Source organism: Pantherophis guttatus, chromosome 6, assembly GCF_059756535.1.
Source record: "Pantherophis guttatus breed Tessera chromosome 6, ASM5975653v1, whole genome shotgun sequence".
Lineage (NCBI taxonomy): Eukaryota > Metazoa > Chordata > Lepidosauria > Squamata > Colubridae > Pantherophis > Pantherophis guttatus.
Window position 1 is genome coordinate 39,127,123 of NC_142068.1, and position 17,365 is coordinate 39,144,487.

Consider the following 17,365-nt stretch of genomic DNA (forward strand, 5'->3'; position numbering starts at 1 on the left):
AACATTTGGAAAGCATCAGGTTGTCTGCGCCTATAGTCATGTCAGACTAGTTAATTTTCATCTGTACAACACCTGTTTGCTACTTGGCCCAAAACTGAAATTATATATCGCTTGAAAGCGAAAACACTACTGTTCCTTTAGGGAAACTGCAGCAACAGACTTTTAAATAGCCCCTTAATACTCTTCTATCCCTTTACTATACCCCAAATCAGTTGTGCAAAGTAGCTGCCACACTTTGTCAAATGACAGGGCCAGCTCTAGAGTTCCAGTAACAGATCCTTCCTGGGATGCTACATTACAAAAGCACATTGTCTATGATCCCTGATTTGCATGCATTTCCAAAAAAATGCTTTGAAAGTTGCCACTTCAAAGTAATTATTCACAGAAAGGGAATTATTAAATACTGTACATGGGGAGTAAGCCTATTACCTCATTTAACTAACTTAATTATATAAAATCAAATTAGTCTCCTTACTTTTTGGAGTGTATTCCAGGCATATCATCTAAAGACCAATTACAAATCTTGGCTCTAGAAAAAGTCGCACATCCCTAATATACAAGGCCATTGTCTTTGGATTAATGAGAAATGACTAAGACAATCTGAGTGCTCTAATTGAAACTCTTTTCTCCTAATTTAGGGGCCAATTTATGTCTTGGCTGGGGATTGCTATTATTCAAGAAATCTGCTAGCAAACAGTGAGGTATCTGGATGAAGTTAATGTTTGAAAAAGTACTGGCCTTTTTAGGAAATTCTGCTTAAGTAATTCTCAACATTCTCATTTGTCTCAATTTCAGCAGTGCCCTGAAAAGCACAAAACTGTTCCTTGTTTCCCCCACCCATGGCTTATAAAGATCTTGATATAGACTAGGAATAAAATTAATATTTCAAACAAACAGTTGTTTGTATTATCATTATCCCACTACACATACAGCTGAAGGGCTGCATAATGCCAGTAATCTTGTTCTTTCCCAGGGAGACTTTTACATTGAATGTATGAATGGCTGCAGAAAGACTTCAGGATGCTAATATAATTGAAGCAACACTGTCATAGGAACAAAACCTAATAAGAGGTTGTACTTATCATGTTGAAGTAAAGCTTAAATTGGCTATTGAATCACATGTAGTTTTATCATGTCAAAGGAAGGTAAAACTGAGATAGACTGACAACCCGTCATTCAAACAACTATCAAATATATATATATATATATATATATATATATATATATATATATATATATATATATATATATATATATATATATATATACAGACCTCCTTCCTTTAAAATCTCAGATCAGAGAGATACAGATATTAACTGTCAGGCCTTCATGTGTGGAATTTTACATGACTTCTCGATTTTATAATCTATATTCTAACCTGCTACTGTATTTTTAGCAGTGGCCACCAGGAGATGCCATGTGACCAGTTTCATCCTATTGGAACTCATCAGACATTTCTTTTCCTGCAACTACTAAGCCCCAGAACTTAGATAGCTCCTAAAGTTAATATAATGCATATAGTCGTTGAAAGAGCAAAGATCTGTGAATTCAATTCCTGATGCTTTTTGAATCTCATAACTAGCTATCCATATCTGATGAGATTTAATAGGATGAAATGGTGTCTTCTGGTAATCAATGTAACTATAATTAAGGAAATAAGATTGCTGGAATATGAATCCAGGCTCCTTGGATCAAACCCCCAATTGGTTACACTAAATTTAACTCTAATATTCCAAATCATATAGGAGCACTGGAATCTCTTCTTTACCTACAATCATCTTTTTCCCCATTCAGGTTTTGAAGCCCAAGCTTGTTTGTTCCCTAAGGCAGTATTTCTGAACCTTTATGATATGTGGATTGGCTAAGGGAATTCACATCTTAAATTGGCTGAGACTGAGAGATACTACTCTGAGGCTTGATATGTTTCTGATTAGCACTTGCTTTCTTAGATGTGGGAAGAGGTATTGGCTAGAAGACCTAGGCCGAAATCTTCTTTCAGCCCTGGGACTCACTGGGACAAGTTACTACTTTAGTCTGCACATTGCACTATAGCGAAATGTTATTTGGTTTTGGCTTATAGTGTGATCTGAAAAGCCAGTTTACGTGATTTGTAAACAGAAGTTTATCCAAAAAATCAAACATGCATGAATTCAGTCATTATTAACCCAATCGAGAAAGGGCAGGCGAAACCCATGCAAACTGTCTTGAATTCTATGAGTAAAGGATAAAATTAAAATGTATAAATATTCTGCCACATGCTGATTACAGAGTCCAAAGTTTCTTCCCAAAACCTGTAGTATAAATCTATCAGCTTTGTTAGCAATTGATTAAAACAGTTCCTATTGCTGTTGTTAAAAACAGTCCTTCAGTTTCAATTTGGCTTATTTGCAAACTCATAGTTCCTCCCTGTGTATGTTTTTACCCCATGTTTTCCCAATTTCTATGGTGTTTTTTCCTCATTTAGAAAATAAACGGCACTAATTATAGTCTCCTCTTAGTCTATAATCCTTCAGTTCACTTTCACTTCTCTTGATCTAAACTGATTAACTTTCCTTCTCCTACTAATATCCTACCTAGACTTTGCTCCCAACTGCTCCAGTATTAAATAACCTATCCTTCCTTCTTAGGCTAATCTTATTTTGGAGGGACATTCCTCCCTGAGATTTAAGACTTCAGAATTTGGAATATGCCTTTAGGCATTGAGAACACTGCTCAACATAGAAATCCCAATTAAAACATTCCCAGTGACTCTTTTGCCTTTATTTGAACCCCTCCACTCCCTCAGGAATTAATTCCACTGGCAAATTGCTCTGTTAGAGAAACAAGTTCCTAATATGCAATACAATCTGCCTTCATAGAACTTAAATTTATTATACTGAATCTGGCATTCAGAATACATAGAGAAAAAGCCTTGATTATTTTTTTTCTGTTTGAAATCCTTTCAGTTTTTTTGAAATGCATATCCAGTCCCCAACCCCAATTCTATTCCCAATTTATTTTCTCATCAGGAGGGATCCTACTTAATATCTTAATAAGTTACAGACAAGGCCATGCCATTGTGCTCACCCTTAACTAGTTTGTTAATAAAAGAATTGTGCAGATACATTCTCAGATGCTTTCCATAAATCAAGTTTATTAGATCTACATAAGGGTGAGTTTGGTGTAGTGGTTAAGGCCCTGGGCTAGAAACTGGGCAACATGAGTTCTATTCCCCGCTTTAGGCATAAAGCCATCTGGGTAACCTTGGGCCAGTTATTCTCTCTCAGCACTAAGAAGCAGGCAATGGCAAACACTTCCAAAAAGCCTCACCAAGAAAATTGCAGGGACTTGTCTGGCCAGGTGTCAGGAGTCAATACTAAATCAAAGGCATAAAGGTAAAGGTAAAGGTTCTCCTCACACATATGTGTGCTAGTCGTTTCCGACTCAAGGAGGCGCTGCTTATCTCTGTTTCAAAGCCAAAGAGCTAGTGTTGTCCGAAGACGTCTCCGTGGTCATGTGGCCGGCATGACTAAACGCCAAAGGCGCATGGAACGCTGTTACCTTCCCACCAAAGGTGGTCCCTATTTTTCTACTAGCATTTTTACGTGCTTTAGAACTGCTAGGTTGGCAGAAGCTGGGACAAGTCACGGGAGCTCACCCCGTTATGTGGCACTAGGGATTCGAACTGCTGACCTTTCGATCGACAAGCTCAACATCTTACCCACTAAGCATACAGAAGCACAAAAAACTCCTACAGCATCCACTTAGTTAAACAGTCGATAAAATTAATCTGGCAAAATTTGTGAAGTCTATACTGTTTTCAATGTGATCACAGCTCAGTGTCTTTACATCTGCTCCAAAACCTTCTCATGCATTGCTGTCAAACTGACAGATCAGTAGCTTCTTAGATCCTTTCCCTTCAGTTTGAAGGAGAACAAAGTGCCCTCCTCACTGGTCCTATGGGATTTCTCAAAGATAATATGGAAAGAATTAGCCTTTGTGATTTTGTTTTCCCAAAATCAAAAATGAGCCACAATTTACTGCTCAAGAGTTTCCATCTCTTTCTTTGGACAAGAACTGCTTTTGTGCACTGGGTAGGACTTGAGGACAAGAGGGCAGAAACATCATGCTTAAATGGAAATGCAAGAAAGCAAATAAAAAGGTGCTACAGTTCACATTAGGAAAAAACATTACCAGGGTCCAAGTGATAGTAAAAGCAAGTTTTATGAGATAGGGCTACTCATAAGCACAGGAGTGTATACGTCCTTCAGACTGCTCACATCTACTCTAAACGATCTGACTAAAACTACAGAGCACTTAAGGGATTCTCCTGCCTCCTGATTACTAACAGCTCATTAAAATAATAACAACTTATTAAACATAGCAGGACAAGCTAAGAGAGCAAGACAGATTCTCTGGGCAAAGGAAAACAGGGCATTCTCTATCTTAAGTATTTCATTGATACAAATCTACTTTGCTATTAACCATCCCTTCTCTTAACAGAGCTGCTAAATCAGACATATGCCACATCCTGACTCAATTTCCAATGATCAACACCCTGCTTTCCTACCAACATCTCAAAAGAAGCTAAGGACAGAAGTGGCAGACTTGCCTCAATTGTGGTTGTAAGTTGAGGGCTACCTATACACCAAACTGACCTTCCCTTCCTATCTAAAGGTCAGGAAATTAAATGCAGTTTTGGAGATAACCAGATAAAAATGGACTTGCTGGGTGATCCAAAGTCCACCTAATGCAGCACACTGGTTATAACCAGAAAAGCAAGCTTCCTAAAGGATCTTGTGGGAAGGAATGAAATAACACCTGGATGTCACTTTAACATTAAATGCATTATTTAGAACTTAGTTACACATTAAAATTTTATTTTATAGCAGTTTTTTCCCCAAAGTTAGCAACTTCAACTCCTGGAATTCCCCAGGCAGCATAACCTAATTGGCTGGGGAATTCTGGAACTTGAAGTCCACCCATCTTCAGGTTGCCAAGGTTGGAAAATATGGTTCTATAGCAAGAAATATAAAAAACAATCCTTTATTTTAGTTATTTATAATTATGTAAGCTATTCAAGAGCAGATGACATATACTGGTATAAATAACAAATACATGAAATGTGTTATGCCTTAGAGGCAATAGAAGAAGGAATTCATTGCAGCTACCATACAAAATATACTTTGCATGGATTTTGCACCTGTAAAAGGAGGGTGTTTTTGGTGCTGCTAAAAACAATTCATTTTGATACTCCAATCAGCCACAGAGGAATATTAGTTTCATTAATTTCCCCACTTTCCCAGCAACATAGGCAAATTTTAGTAAACTTTCCCAGGGCAAAGACAAGAAGATCCAATATAGCATAACAACAATATAATATAACAAGTATAATACCAAACTGATCCTATGAGTGATGTTGGTAATGGGTATTATAGCTTCACTCAGATTTGTGACTCTCAGGTGGCTCTCCCAATTTTGCTGACCTCTGGCTTTCAGAAGTTGCAACCAGTTTGGGCAGCTGGGAGTTGTACTTTAGGGGCATTTGGAGATAACCAGCTGTTCCCTCAAACCACTTTTTGGCTTTGATCTAATGGTTCATACAAAGCACAATGTGGTTTGTTAAGATATTGTGTAAACCCAAACATATCCCAAAGTATTGGAAAGTATAATTTATGGTTTAGTATAAATTGAAATGTAATCTTTCAGTATCATCAGACAGCATAACTAAACAGTTGCCTTTTCCTTACCTATTTTATTGTTACAACTACCTTTTCCTGGGTTTGCAAAACTTTGAAAGAGTACTAGATTGCATTTTCTATTCTTTGCTACATTCCTGCCAAATTGTTGTGAATTTGTCTCTTATAAAAGATAAAGTAAATAATTACTTTCTACATTCCCTCATTTTCCTGTTTTAAATGCTTTCAGTCTTTTTGCTATCTCTGTAAGTAACATTCCAGCACTATGATGGGTAAAGAAACATTTTGACAGGTTTTTTTACATTGTCTCTTCACTTATTCTAGCAATGGACTTCAGTCATGGTATCATTTACCATCCAACTTCCACAATAATGCAAGTGGACAGATTTTTAAATCCAGGTCTCCAATTCTAGGATTCCAGAAGTATTTATATGGCCTTGGGATTTTACAATATACATTTTAAAATTAATACTTAATTTATACTTAATTCAATAATTCATCAAGGAATTTATGATGCTGTGTCTAGGACTAATTCTGCTAAGAATCGAGTTAGATGCAATTCAAGCCATCTCTTTTAGTTTAACTAAAATTTACATTCTTTTCACCTCCTTCAATTTGTCAACTCAACAGTCACAAAGATCTTGATCCAGATTAAGACAATATCTACAAGGATAGATTTTTCTAAAACTTGTAACTCCAGGAGCTTTTTTCAGTTCCATGCTCTCAACCCCCAAGACTGCCTTTTAAAGCAAGTTTTTTTTTTAGTCCCGACTATAGATATATCTGAAACTGGAAGAAAATATCTGGTAACATTCAAGAAGCTAAGAAGAGCTCCTTAACTATTTCTAAGCCTATTGGAAGCAGAATATATCAATACAAAGCAGATTTCAATTCATATAAATTACCAGTCAACTTTCTTTGGCTCAGAATTGTTACATTTTCTATTTATTTATTTATTTATTTATTTATTTTTAAATTTGTATACCGCCCTTCTCCCTGAGGACTCAGGGCAGTGAACAGCCAAGTAAAAGCATAAACTACAAACATTAAAATACGATTAAAAAGATATATATAAATTTGGCCCCATGATTAAAAAAATAACAAACAATTAAAAACATTTTAAAAAGTGTTAGGCCAGCCCGGCTTGCTGGAAAAAGAAGGTTTTAAGGGCACGGCGGAAGGCACCGAGGTCTTGGATTCTCCTTATCTCTGGGGGCAGCTGATTCCAGAGAGTAGGTGCCCCCACAGAGAAGGCCCTCCCCCTGGGGGTCACTAGCCTACATTGTTTGGCTGATGGCACCCCGAGGAGGCCCTCTCTGTGGGAGCGCACAGGTCGATGGGAGGCCGTCGGTAGCAGCAGGCGGTCTCGAAGATAACTAGGTCCTATGCCATGGGCCTCAATGAGCCTGTTTATACTGATTCCTATTAAACAAGGAAGTAGTGTTTCCATTTTCACTGCTGCTGTGATTGGTTATTTCAGTGAATAGTAAAAGATAGCACTGTTATTGTTCCATTACTATATTTAACATTTTCTCCCTTTCTAACGCCATGTATATGAAGCATGGAAGAATCACCAATCCTCTAATTAGCTCGATACTCCCAAAGTGGAACGAGAAGTCCCAGATTCCACAATAGTAAAGGTTTTGTTCATGCTGTGTAGAATTCTGGTAATTAATACACCTGAAAGGCTGTTATGTGAAAGCCAATAAGATAATTTATTTAACCTTTTAAAGGTGCTTAACCTACTGTTCACCCATTTCCTGTAATCAGCAGGCTGTGGGTACTCCATATTATTTGACTTAGCCTGCCTCTCCTCTTCTAAGTGCCAAAAGGCAAACCTGATATGAACTTTTAATTATCAGGACTTGTTGCTTAATCATTCAGCAGTCTCAATTGCCAATACCCCAGCCCACATCTTTCGGTGACACCCATGATTCAACAATTCAGATAGCAGATAGAAAAGCTTTTAATTTCTTTATAAACAGCTCAGTTACACTGTACAAGTCATGAGGAAATGATTCAACTGTACGGTGAGGCTCATTCATAAGTTTAAACAGGGAGAGGTGGGGAAAACAATCTCTGCATGCAAAGTTCTATGCTAAATTGATGTATGTTATTGCTGGAGTAGTTTAAGAAAGGCACTTTATAAACACCGCTACAAAACAAACAGGAACTCCATTATCTTGAGCTAACAGACCTCACATTTAAAAGCAGTAATATTGTGCATTGTAATGACAAAAATGGATTTAGGATAGCAATGCCATTTCCTTAGCTTTTGATTGAGCCAATGTGTTTAGTACAGGTAAATTCTTGATGCTGGTCTTTCTTTTACATTGAGCTAACAGTGCAGAGCTGTTGGTATCTGCATGGCATGCTGACATACAAGTCCAAATACCGCTCCCTTGTACAATGCACTTCCTGGGATTAAGATTATTATACCAGGTGTACAAGCAAATAAATGATGTGAGAAGGAAGCCTTGGAATCAGTCCAAGCTAATGAGAGCAATTATGCCATTCTAAAAGATAAATATGAGAAATAATAAAATAATTATATCATCAGAGCTTCACCTTAGAAAGGGAAACCACAAGAAACATCAGAAATGCTAAGCAAATAATGAGGGAATGTCTAAAATAAAGTGGGTATATGCTGCAATGTATGAAAACACTCCATCGTTTCTCTTGATAGTGCTATATCCAACTATTGTACACAGGTACAATAAATTTTTGCAAAGAATCTCATTTGCTGAGAAACACATGTTGCTCAGGGGTTTTTTTTAATGAAAAAATGACAATGTTAAAATTCCGTTGATCTGATAAATGCAGAATAAATGTAATAGACAAAGCACTGTGTTTGAGATTGAATGGAAGTTCTCATCACTACAAAAACATAAATGTCCATAAGAATCTACTTTCTTGAAAAGACCCTTGTTTGCATTTTGTAGAAAAGATGTTGTAGGACTATACTAGTTTTTTATATTGTAAAATATTGTCCAAATACTCTAATTTTCATTATGCATGTCACTGAAACATGTAAGCCCACCCAGAACACTGCACCAGTGTGCTTGGTAAAAGAAGAATGCAAAGTAACATGGAGCAGCATTTCTCAATCTTGCCAACCTTAAGATGCATGGACTTCAGTTCCCAGAATTCCTCAGCCAACAGTCCATGCATCTCAAAGTTGCTGAAGTAGAGGAACACTGAGTTACAGCAATGGTATATTTTCCCGACAAAGAAAGGTTTGTCGGGCTTTACTGACTCTTATAGAAATCTAACTTTTGTACACTTCAGTTATTGGTTCAGTTCCAATCTTGAAAATGCTGGGGACAAAATAGATGTTTGCTTTTGATCCAAAATGATTCAAGACAAGAGACATTTTGTTCTGTTTATTTGTTAGTTTAGAGAAACCAGTCCATGCAAAGTCTGTTAGCTTTGCCCCATTCCTGCTTACATGCCTTGATTGATTGCTATTTTCTTCAATGGATGGTGGCTTGTTGAAGAAAGAACAGCAGCAAAACCAGAGGATAAAACCACTCACTCTGCCTATAACAACTGTCACACAAGCAATACCAGTCTATAATGACTTGAAATTATGCAACAGAGACAAAACACCAAATGATTTGCTGGAATTTTATTATGTTCCCTCAAGGACAGAACTTGGGTGGTATCTGACTGTACCAATTTGGTAGTAGGGAAAAGTCCCACTTCAGGACTTCCCCAGTTTTGACTGATTCAAACATGCAAAGAACAAAACTTAATTTCCCTCTTGATCAACTACACAGACTTTGATCTAGAATCTGTCCCTCAGATTTGACCAGTAGACTCCCAAAAATTGTGCACACGAGTTTGTTTCTATTACTCTGGGTGCTCACTTGTAGCGAATCTGGTTAATGCCTACGCAATGATCCATGCTATAAAGTTCTGGAAGCGATTTATGTAGAAAATTTCAACTTTTGTTTTCTTTTCTCTTTCAGTGATTTTTTAAAAAGTACAGAAAATTAAACTTAACACAAAATGTTTCAACTGCAAATATTCATTGTTATATATGGCCTGACCTCACGTTGTACTACCTGCCAGAATTCAGAAATGGTACATTTGCTCAGATGCCTTTAAAGAAGAAAAAGTGTATGGGCTAGGAGAGGGTGGGGAGGTAGACTATGGGTAAAAACTAACAGACAGTTACATTCATATAAATTGCAAATTTTTATCTGCCTGTAGTCCGGCACATCATTTTCCCCCCCGTGGAAATCCTTTTTTCACCCTGTTGCACTGCTCTATTTACCAGATATTCATTACCAGGAGAGTGGCCTAGTCTCATTTTTGCTTCTCCCAGCTGCCCTGTCTTCCCCAGCTGAAACAATATATATATAAATAGAGCTATACATGACAGAGACTACATCTTTCATCACTTATACATTCTTCTGTCAGCAAGAGCCCTAGCATTCAAAGGCTTCCTTTGAATGGCACTGTTATTTGCACATAAGAGACAGGATGCATGCATTTGGAAATGGTGCTAAGTTCTTCAGGCAGTTCTTTTAACTATTTATAGAGGAGAGCCATAGCTGTCTGAAGAGCATATGTGATTAATTCAAATGTTCTGATTTGATTAATACTAACACAAATAAAACAGAGGACAAGTTATCCAGATGGCAAATGTCCTGAAAACTTCAGTTTCCCAGAAAAACCATAATTCATTCTGTCAATTTGTTATTCAATAAAAAATCTAGTTAGTGGGTAAAAATAAAAAAGATCAATTTAATGTATGAGTATTTGCCATCTCTAAAAATGTTTTCTTGTTGTTACTAATTATCTCATAACATTAATCGCAGGGGATTACTATTAATATCACAAGAAGGGAGAAGTTAGGCTCTCCAGCCTTTTTGTCTCACTAAAGCTATTGAACCTTCCTACCACGACAGTGTCTCTTTGTGAGTTTTCTTGGTAGAATACAAGAGGGGTTTACTTATAGAATACAAGAGGGGTTTACTATTATCCAATATAAACACCTGTTTGGTTTAACTGGATAACTGGGATTATTTTTATGCCGTGCTGATGCTACTGGGAATACATACATCTAGTATACACTCCCAAAATTCTTGCTTAAACCTCCAGGCATATTTCTCTGCCATGATGAAGTAGTAAATGAGGACTGGGGAGGGAGGTAAATTGGAGGAAGAAAGATTAATAATCTGCACATACTAATGATGCTACTTTGACAGATGAAAATGCAAATAATGCCCAAGCCCTAGTCAAGAAAGTCATGAGCACAATTAAAAATGGGACTATGATTACATATAAAGAACAAATTAATGAAAACAGGTACAACAGACAGCCTTAATTGACAGTGAAGATACTGAAGTTATACATAGAGTCTGATTACACAGCAACAATCAACAAAAATAAATTAGCAGTCAAAAATACATTGCAGAATGGTACTTAGTAGAGCAGCAATTAAGATATTGGGAAGTATATTCAGATGCTGGGATTTGTCTATACCTGCAAAGGTCAGAATTGCACAAAGGACCAGTTTAAAGTTACCATATTTTGGATATATTATGTAAATATCTTGAAAAATATGTAATGCTGGAAAAGATAGAAGGAAAGAAGAAGGATGATCAATAGCAAGACTAATGGGCTGCATTACAGCAATAAGTGCATCCATAGACGACTTGAATGGCCAAGTTGGAGATAGACGTTTCTTTAGAAATATTGGTTGCTAAGAATTGACACTGACTTAATGATACATCAATCATATCAGTGAGAAAAAACAGGCAGGAGCTCTCTGTAGGGAAACCCTTGCTGTTAAAGCTAAACCAGGAGGGGAAAAACGAAAAGTAATCCACAACGGAGATGAGAGTTAATAGGATTCTGCATTAATCATTGCAACAAACCTATTAAGGCATTCCAAAATTTCTTCCAAACTGGAAGAAAACAGTGGAAAACCACTTCTGTGTTTCTGCCAATAAAACTTTTTTGCTGTAGCTGGGTTGAGATCTCAGGTGATGAGACACAGAAGAGCTCCTCTATTACTAGAAAAAAAACTCTAAACTTCCAAAAATTGATCTAGAAATGATAATGTACCCAACTATAAGAAAATCTGGTCACTACTCATGCTAATAGTGAAAAGTTTTTCAATTTTACAAGGAAACTTAAAAACAAAGCAAGGGGAAGCATGAGCAAGAAAAGGTTATGTTGTCAAAGCCGGGATAGATAAACATAAGTAGACCGGAATTTGGCACTCTAATTAAATGATTCAGGCATGAAACCATATGAAGGAACAAAGTGGTAACAATCAAACAAGATACTAGGTCATAACCTAATGACCACCATGAGTTATTTGTAAAAAATAATAAAGGTGGGAAATTAATGAATGAATGACTGATTGACTGATCAACCAACCAGCTTGATACACCTGATAGACGAAAACTTTGAGAAATCATGTGGCTAATTGCAAGAGTTCCTAGACGCACTATAAAGAAAAGGCACTGATATTACTGGTGATTTTAAGGCAAATGGGTGATGTCGGAGAACCTGAAATAACTTAAATAATTGGACTGAGTAAATCCAATAATGTACAAATACATAAAGAGAAGACAATCCAATTGGCAACACCTTCAAGACTGTTAATAAACACTGGGTATTACTAAATATATACAATATCAGAATCTAGTAGATTATGGAGTAGAAAATAAAAGATAGATAAATGCGCTCCAGTCATCCAATACACTACCAGAAGCAGATTGTGGAATAGACTATATTAAATATATGGATTAAGTTTAGAAAGCTAAAAGAGTAAATATGCCAATAAAATGAGATCTAGATGACATGCAATCAAAATATAAATACAGAGTACAGAATATTGTTTTTCCACTTTAAGTTTCTCATGTGTCTCACTCTTGTCATAGATCCTCAGCTTTAGTTTCATATTTCACTTTTTGGATGAGGCTGGATTGAGATGTCAGGTGATCACACAACCTATTCTTTAAAGTATCTGAGGGCAGGGACTGGAATTATGGAAAATTATCAAGGAGAGATCCAACCTAGAACTAAGAAGAAATTTTCTGACAGCAAGAACAATTAACCAGTGGGAAAGCTTGCCCCAAAAAGTTGTGGATGGTCCTTCACTGGAGGTTTTTAAGAAAGGATTGGAGAGCCATTTGTCCACGAATGGTATAGGGTATCATGCTTGAGCAGGGGTCCGGACTAGTAGACATCCAAGGGCCCTTTGAACTGTTATTCTCAAAATGAAAAGATTCAGAATGAGTTATCCTAATTGCCTTTGGCAAGAAAAAGTGTATATATTAACTGAACATACTTCTGAATATCACCTTCTGGTATCAAGCTATAAAAGACAAAAAAAACCCTATTAAATAAAAATGTCAGTTAATAGAGAAAAATAAAATGACCAATACTTTTAAGGTAAGAATATTGGAGAAACCACAGGAAAACATGCATTTTAGTTAGGAATACTCAAGAATAATTGTGGAAAAATCCAACAGAGAAAAATGTGATCAAAGAATAATGAAACAACTGTACTCAAGCTGTTTATGGACAGTATTATAGGATGACAAAAAGATAATATGTTCAGAAAGCTATTCACCAAAAAGTGAAGAACAATAGTGGTCAGGTAGGAAAGCAAAATTTAAAGTATATTTTAAAATGGTTGAAAACTATAGGTAAAATGCTAAATTATTACGGTTTCTTTCAACACAGACATTATATGGCCTAGAGAAAGAAAAAGATTACAATTTATACATATGGCAGAGAATGTGCAAATTGCTGAACTACAAATTCTTATGCAAACAAGCATCTTAGAAAGGAGCCATATAGGGACAGATAAATCCCAAATGAATAAGCAGGTTTCAGAAAAAGCAGAGGGCCCCAAGAACAGATAGCTAATATAAGATGGTCTATTCTTGTTTATAAAGTAATATAAAAAGATGAGTTATCTTTGATTTGTTAACTACAGCAAAGCTTGTAGTTAATATCAGAATAAGTTAATGGATGTCAGAAAAAAATATAATAATTTTTGGAAAGACCTTATAATGTATAAGAAAGTACTGTAGGAACAGAGTTTGAAAGGGTTCAGAATTGCAAAGCAAGCAAGAATCACTTCCAACAATTTATTTAGCAAGAGGCTGAAACATCAATTTAAGTTGTGTTGATAACCCTACTTTATTTGCCAAAAGAAGACGTCACCTTAAAGAGCTCATTGTGAAAGCAAAAGTGGGGAAAGCAATACCTGACTTTGTCTTAAAATATTAGGAAGCACTAATGCTTGTGGATGTACAGTGGATGACAAAAAGTGAAGTTGGTGGATAATTTTATTTTCTTGGGCTCAGAATAAGATAAAGGTGGACAACCTGCCAGAGAAGGGATATTCTGGAAGGAATGTCAATGATAAATTTAAGCAAGATCATGAAGGATGTTCCCAAAGATTGAAGAAAAATTTCATGATAATATACTATCATGAAAGCCTAGGCAATAAGTAAAACTCATAGAAAGAAGTTAAATGCCTTCTAGAGATGGTCCATATAAGAACAACAGACTGCAAGAAGAACTAAGTAATAAATCCTGGGACAAATGAAGGCTGATTATTCCCCTCAGACAGTGACTAGTAGGCAGAAATTCAGACCATTTGGATATGAGATGCAAACAGATGATGAACATAAAATAAAACCATGCTTAGAAAAAGGGAAAGGGAGTGGCGGAGGATAACCAATAAGGTGTATGGATGGTGTAAAAACAACCTTCAGGACACATTTGTAGTAGTACTTGGATCTGAAACCAGGTCAGAGGTGAGCATTTGTCTGTGTTCTCCAAGAAGCAAACCCAATTTGATGTATCACCTAATGCTCCAGCTTAATTAAAGTGTTAATCACAGTAAAAGCACACAGGTGTGGACAAGTAAAGAATTTTGGTTTTAAAGAATTTTGTTTTTTTTGCAATATAGCATATGCTTTAGTACACTGCAAAAATGATAATTATACCACATACATACAGAGTAAATGCATTATTTATTCAGAAATGAATACCAGTTGTTGATTTCATAAACTTCCTATCTAAGTTGCACAGGATGGTCTAAATCTTAGTTGCCATGAAAGCTTTATAATATCTTAGGCATTTTCCATTAATTTACTTCCCAGTAAATCAGGAATCCTATTCCTCTTCATAGAATATGCCCTCTGGAACAGCATCTCCCATAAAGCCCTTCTCCTGACAGGGTTTAAAGTCTTTCTTCTCCAGGGCTTGAGCCCAAATGTGTAAAAAAAAAAACCTTCCTACTACAGTATAAGATTTTGAATGAATGATTTTGAATTGATTTTTTTTCTTCTTCTAGACGTGCATTGGTCCTCTCTCTGTTTATATTATTATTTGTTGTTTTTAATGCTACCCCTCACTCAGAGTTTTTATAGAGTCAGGGGACCTTAATAAGTGCATAGTCTTGATGCACTGTACTCAGTTCAGGGGTTGTGTACAGCTTCCAAGAAACCCATTAGGTTTGGAAATCTGAATTAAATACAGGTGGATTTTGCCTATTACACTTTTCCCAATTGAAAACCTGCCCAGTAGAAGGTGGCTTGGATGAGACCAAAAGAGCCAGGCATGAAGAGCTGTGGTGACAGGGGCGAATAGCAGCCAGCGCATCTCGCTCTATCCCTAGAAAGTGGATGGGGTGGGTGGCTAAGGGAACGGCGTCGATCCTCTGCGAACGAAGCCAGTGGCGAGGCGGGCTCCTTCCCAACCACCTCCCGGCTCTTCCTCTCGGAGCGAAGGTCCTTCTTACCTTAATGTTACAGAAGACCTTGCTCGGGCAAGTGTTGAGCCTCGGAGGCTTATCCTCGGTTGCCGAAGCTTTGCTGTTTTCGGACTGAAGCCCCATTATCTGTTCAGACTGCCGAAGCGCCCGCACCACCTCGCCTTGAGTCCGCGCTGTGAGTCCGTTGAAATCGCAACAGCAATCGAATCCCGCGCTCGCTTTGATTCTCCCTTTCCATGAGCCCCTATGGAAAGAGCGGGAGCTGCACTTCTTATAAGCCTGCCCTACGCTCCCAAGTGTCGAGGATACGTGGCTTTCCCCTCCCTCTTTCCTCGGCTACGTAAAAGCGGTCCGGTTCCCGGCGGCTACTCTAGAGAAGCAGGTGTGGGGTTCCAGTTCGGCTCTAGCTGGGGACTTTTGGTAACCCCGCCCGACCTCCCGCTTTGTTTGGCTTTACTTGCAGAGCGTAGGAAGTTGGACGGATCCTATTCGGAACGTCAGCAAATTCTTCGCCTCCGAGTCCCAACTTCAAATCCGCCGAAAGGAGATACTGTGGGGGGGCGGGGGGGCGTCCCTTTCAGTGTCCTGGAAGCGCGCTCACTCTGCGCGCACCTTTCCTGCAGTTTCCGGCTGTTTCGCCAACATACGCATCTCAATATGCTGTTCATATTTACTTCAGCCCTGCTTAGTTCAGCGAGGTTTCTTTATGAACAGAGTCATAGATAAGGCAGCGCGCGGCCTGAGGGGGTTTGGGGAGGGGGGCTGAAAGCGCGCGTTACCGTCCAAGTAGCCCGCGCACATTCCCCACTTCTTTCCCCTCAGTGCCTCGGTTGGTAAGATTTCAGTCTGCGACCTGTGACCCGTTGGGCTTTGTTTGCAAACGGCCCAACAGGGGCACTCTCGCTGGTTGGGGATTTACGCAAAAGTATTGATTGAAGCCGCTTTTACGCAACGCTTCCAAACGATAAGAGACACAAAAAAGAGAAGTGTCAAAATCACATGAGCCGTGTGGCTTTCGGAGGTTCCCAGTCCCTGTCGAGGAAGGCGACCTGCGTATTCTTACAAATCGTAGAAAATGTCTTGCAATATTTCCCTTTGGCACAGATTTCATGGCTTTTGCAACAACAGAGTGTTATTTATTCGTTCGTTTAGACTTAGGAATTTCTAAATGCTGTTTAATATTTAATGGACACATGATACCTATAGATAGTCTGAAGCGCCGTTTTTGTCATTGCTTTTTTTGTTTAATTTATCGTTGCTCTTTCTTTTTTATGTGTCTTGTTTTTTATTTTGTGGGGTTTTTTTGTAAAATTTGTACACGTTTTTAAATCTTAACAATCCAACAGCTTATAAAGAGAGAAAGCCTTTTGTGCTTTACTAAAATATAGAACCCATTTTCTAAGCCAGGGGTCAGCAACCTGTGGCTCTGGAGCTGCATGTGGCTTTTTCATCCCTCTGCTGGGGATCCCTGTTGCTGGTCAGCTCCACAATTGATAGGGCTTTTGGTTAGGACAGGTAGAGGAAAAAGGACGCCGCGCTAGAAGGAGACTATGATGTGGGAATCGGACTTCAGGTCGGCTCCAGAATTGAACAGAGGCTTCTGGTTACGACCTTTGTTTGCTCTTTGAGTGTTTAAGGTTGCCGACCCTGTTCTAAACTAATGTAATTTGAAACTAGTTTGCTGAATTTACAGGGCAGATTAATTTATCTGACTCTGGAGTTTAGGTCAGTGTTTCTCATGCAGGCGGGGGAATTCTGGGAATTGCAGTTCACATATTTTAAAGTTGCAGAGGTTGACAAACACAGCAGCTGATAAGTACCTGTATGAATGAAGCAGATCAATTAAATATTATCCACTTTTACCTCAGTGTATCTGGGACCTAGGCTTACACTGTAGACCCAGGCCTTATTTCAGCTGAATGAGATAATG

General features: G+C 37.9%; 1 protein-coding gene across 1 annotated transcript in view; it reads right to left on the reverse strand.

Annotated features, from left to right (window-relative positions):
• The window catches only part of SLCO2A1 (solute carrier organic anion transporter family member 2A1), a 62,370-nt gene extending 45,824 nt beyond the window's left edge, over positions 1-16,546 (reverse strand). The window contains exon 1 of the mRNA XM_034439582.3: positions 15,463-16,546. Coding sequence (XP_034295473.2) covers positions 15,463-15,558 — 96 coding nt within the window. The 5' untranslated portion in view covers positions 15,559-16,546. The remainder of the gene's footprint in view (positions 1-15,462) is intronic.
• Positions 16,547-17,365: the final 819 nt, after the last annotated feature.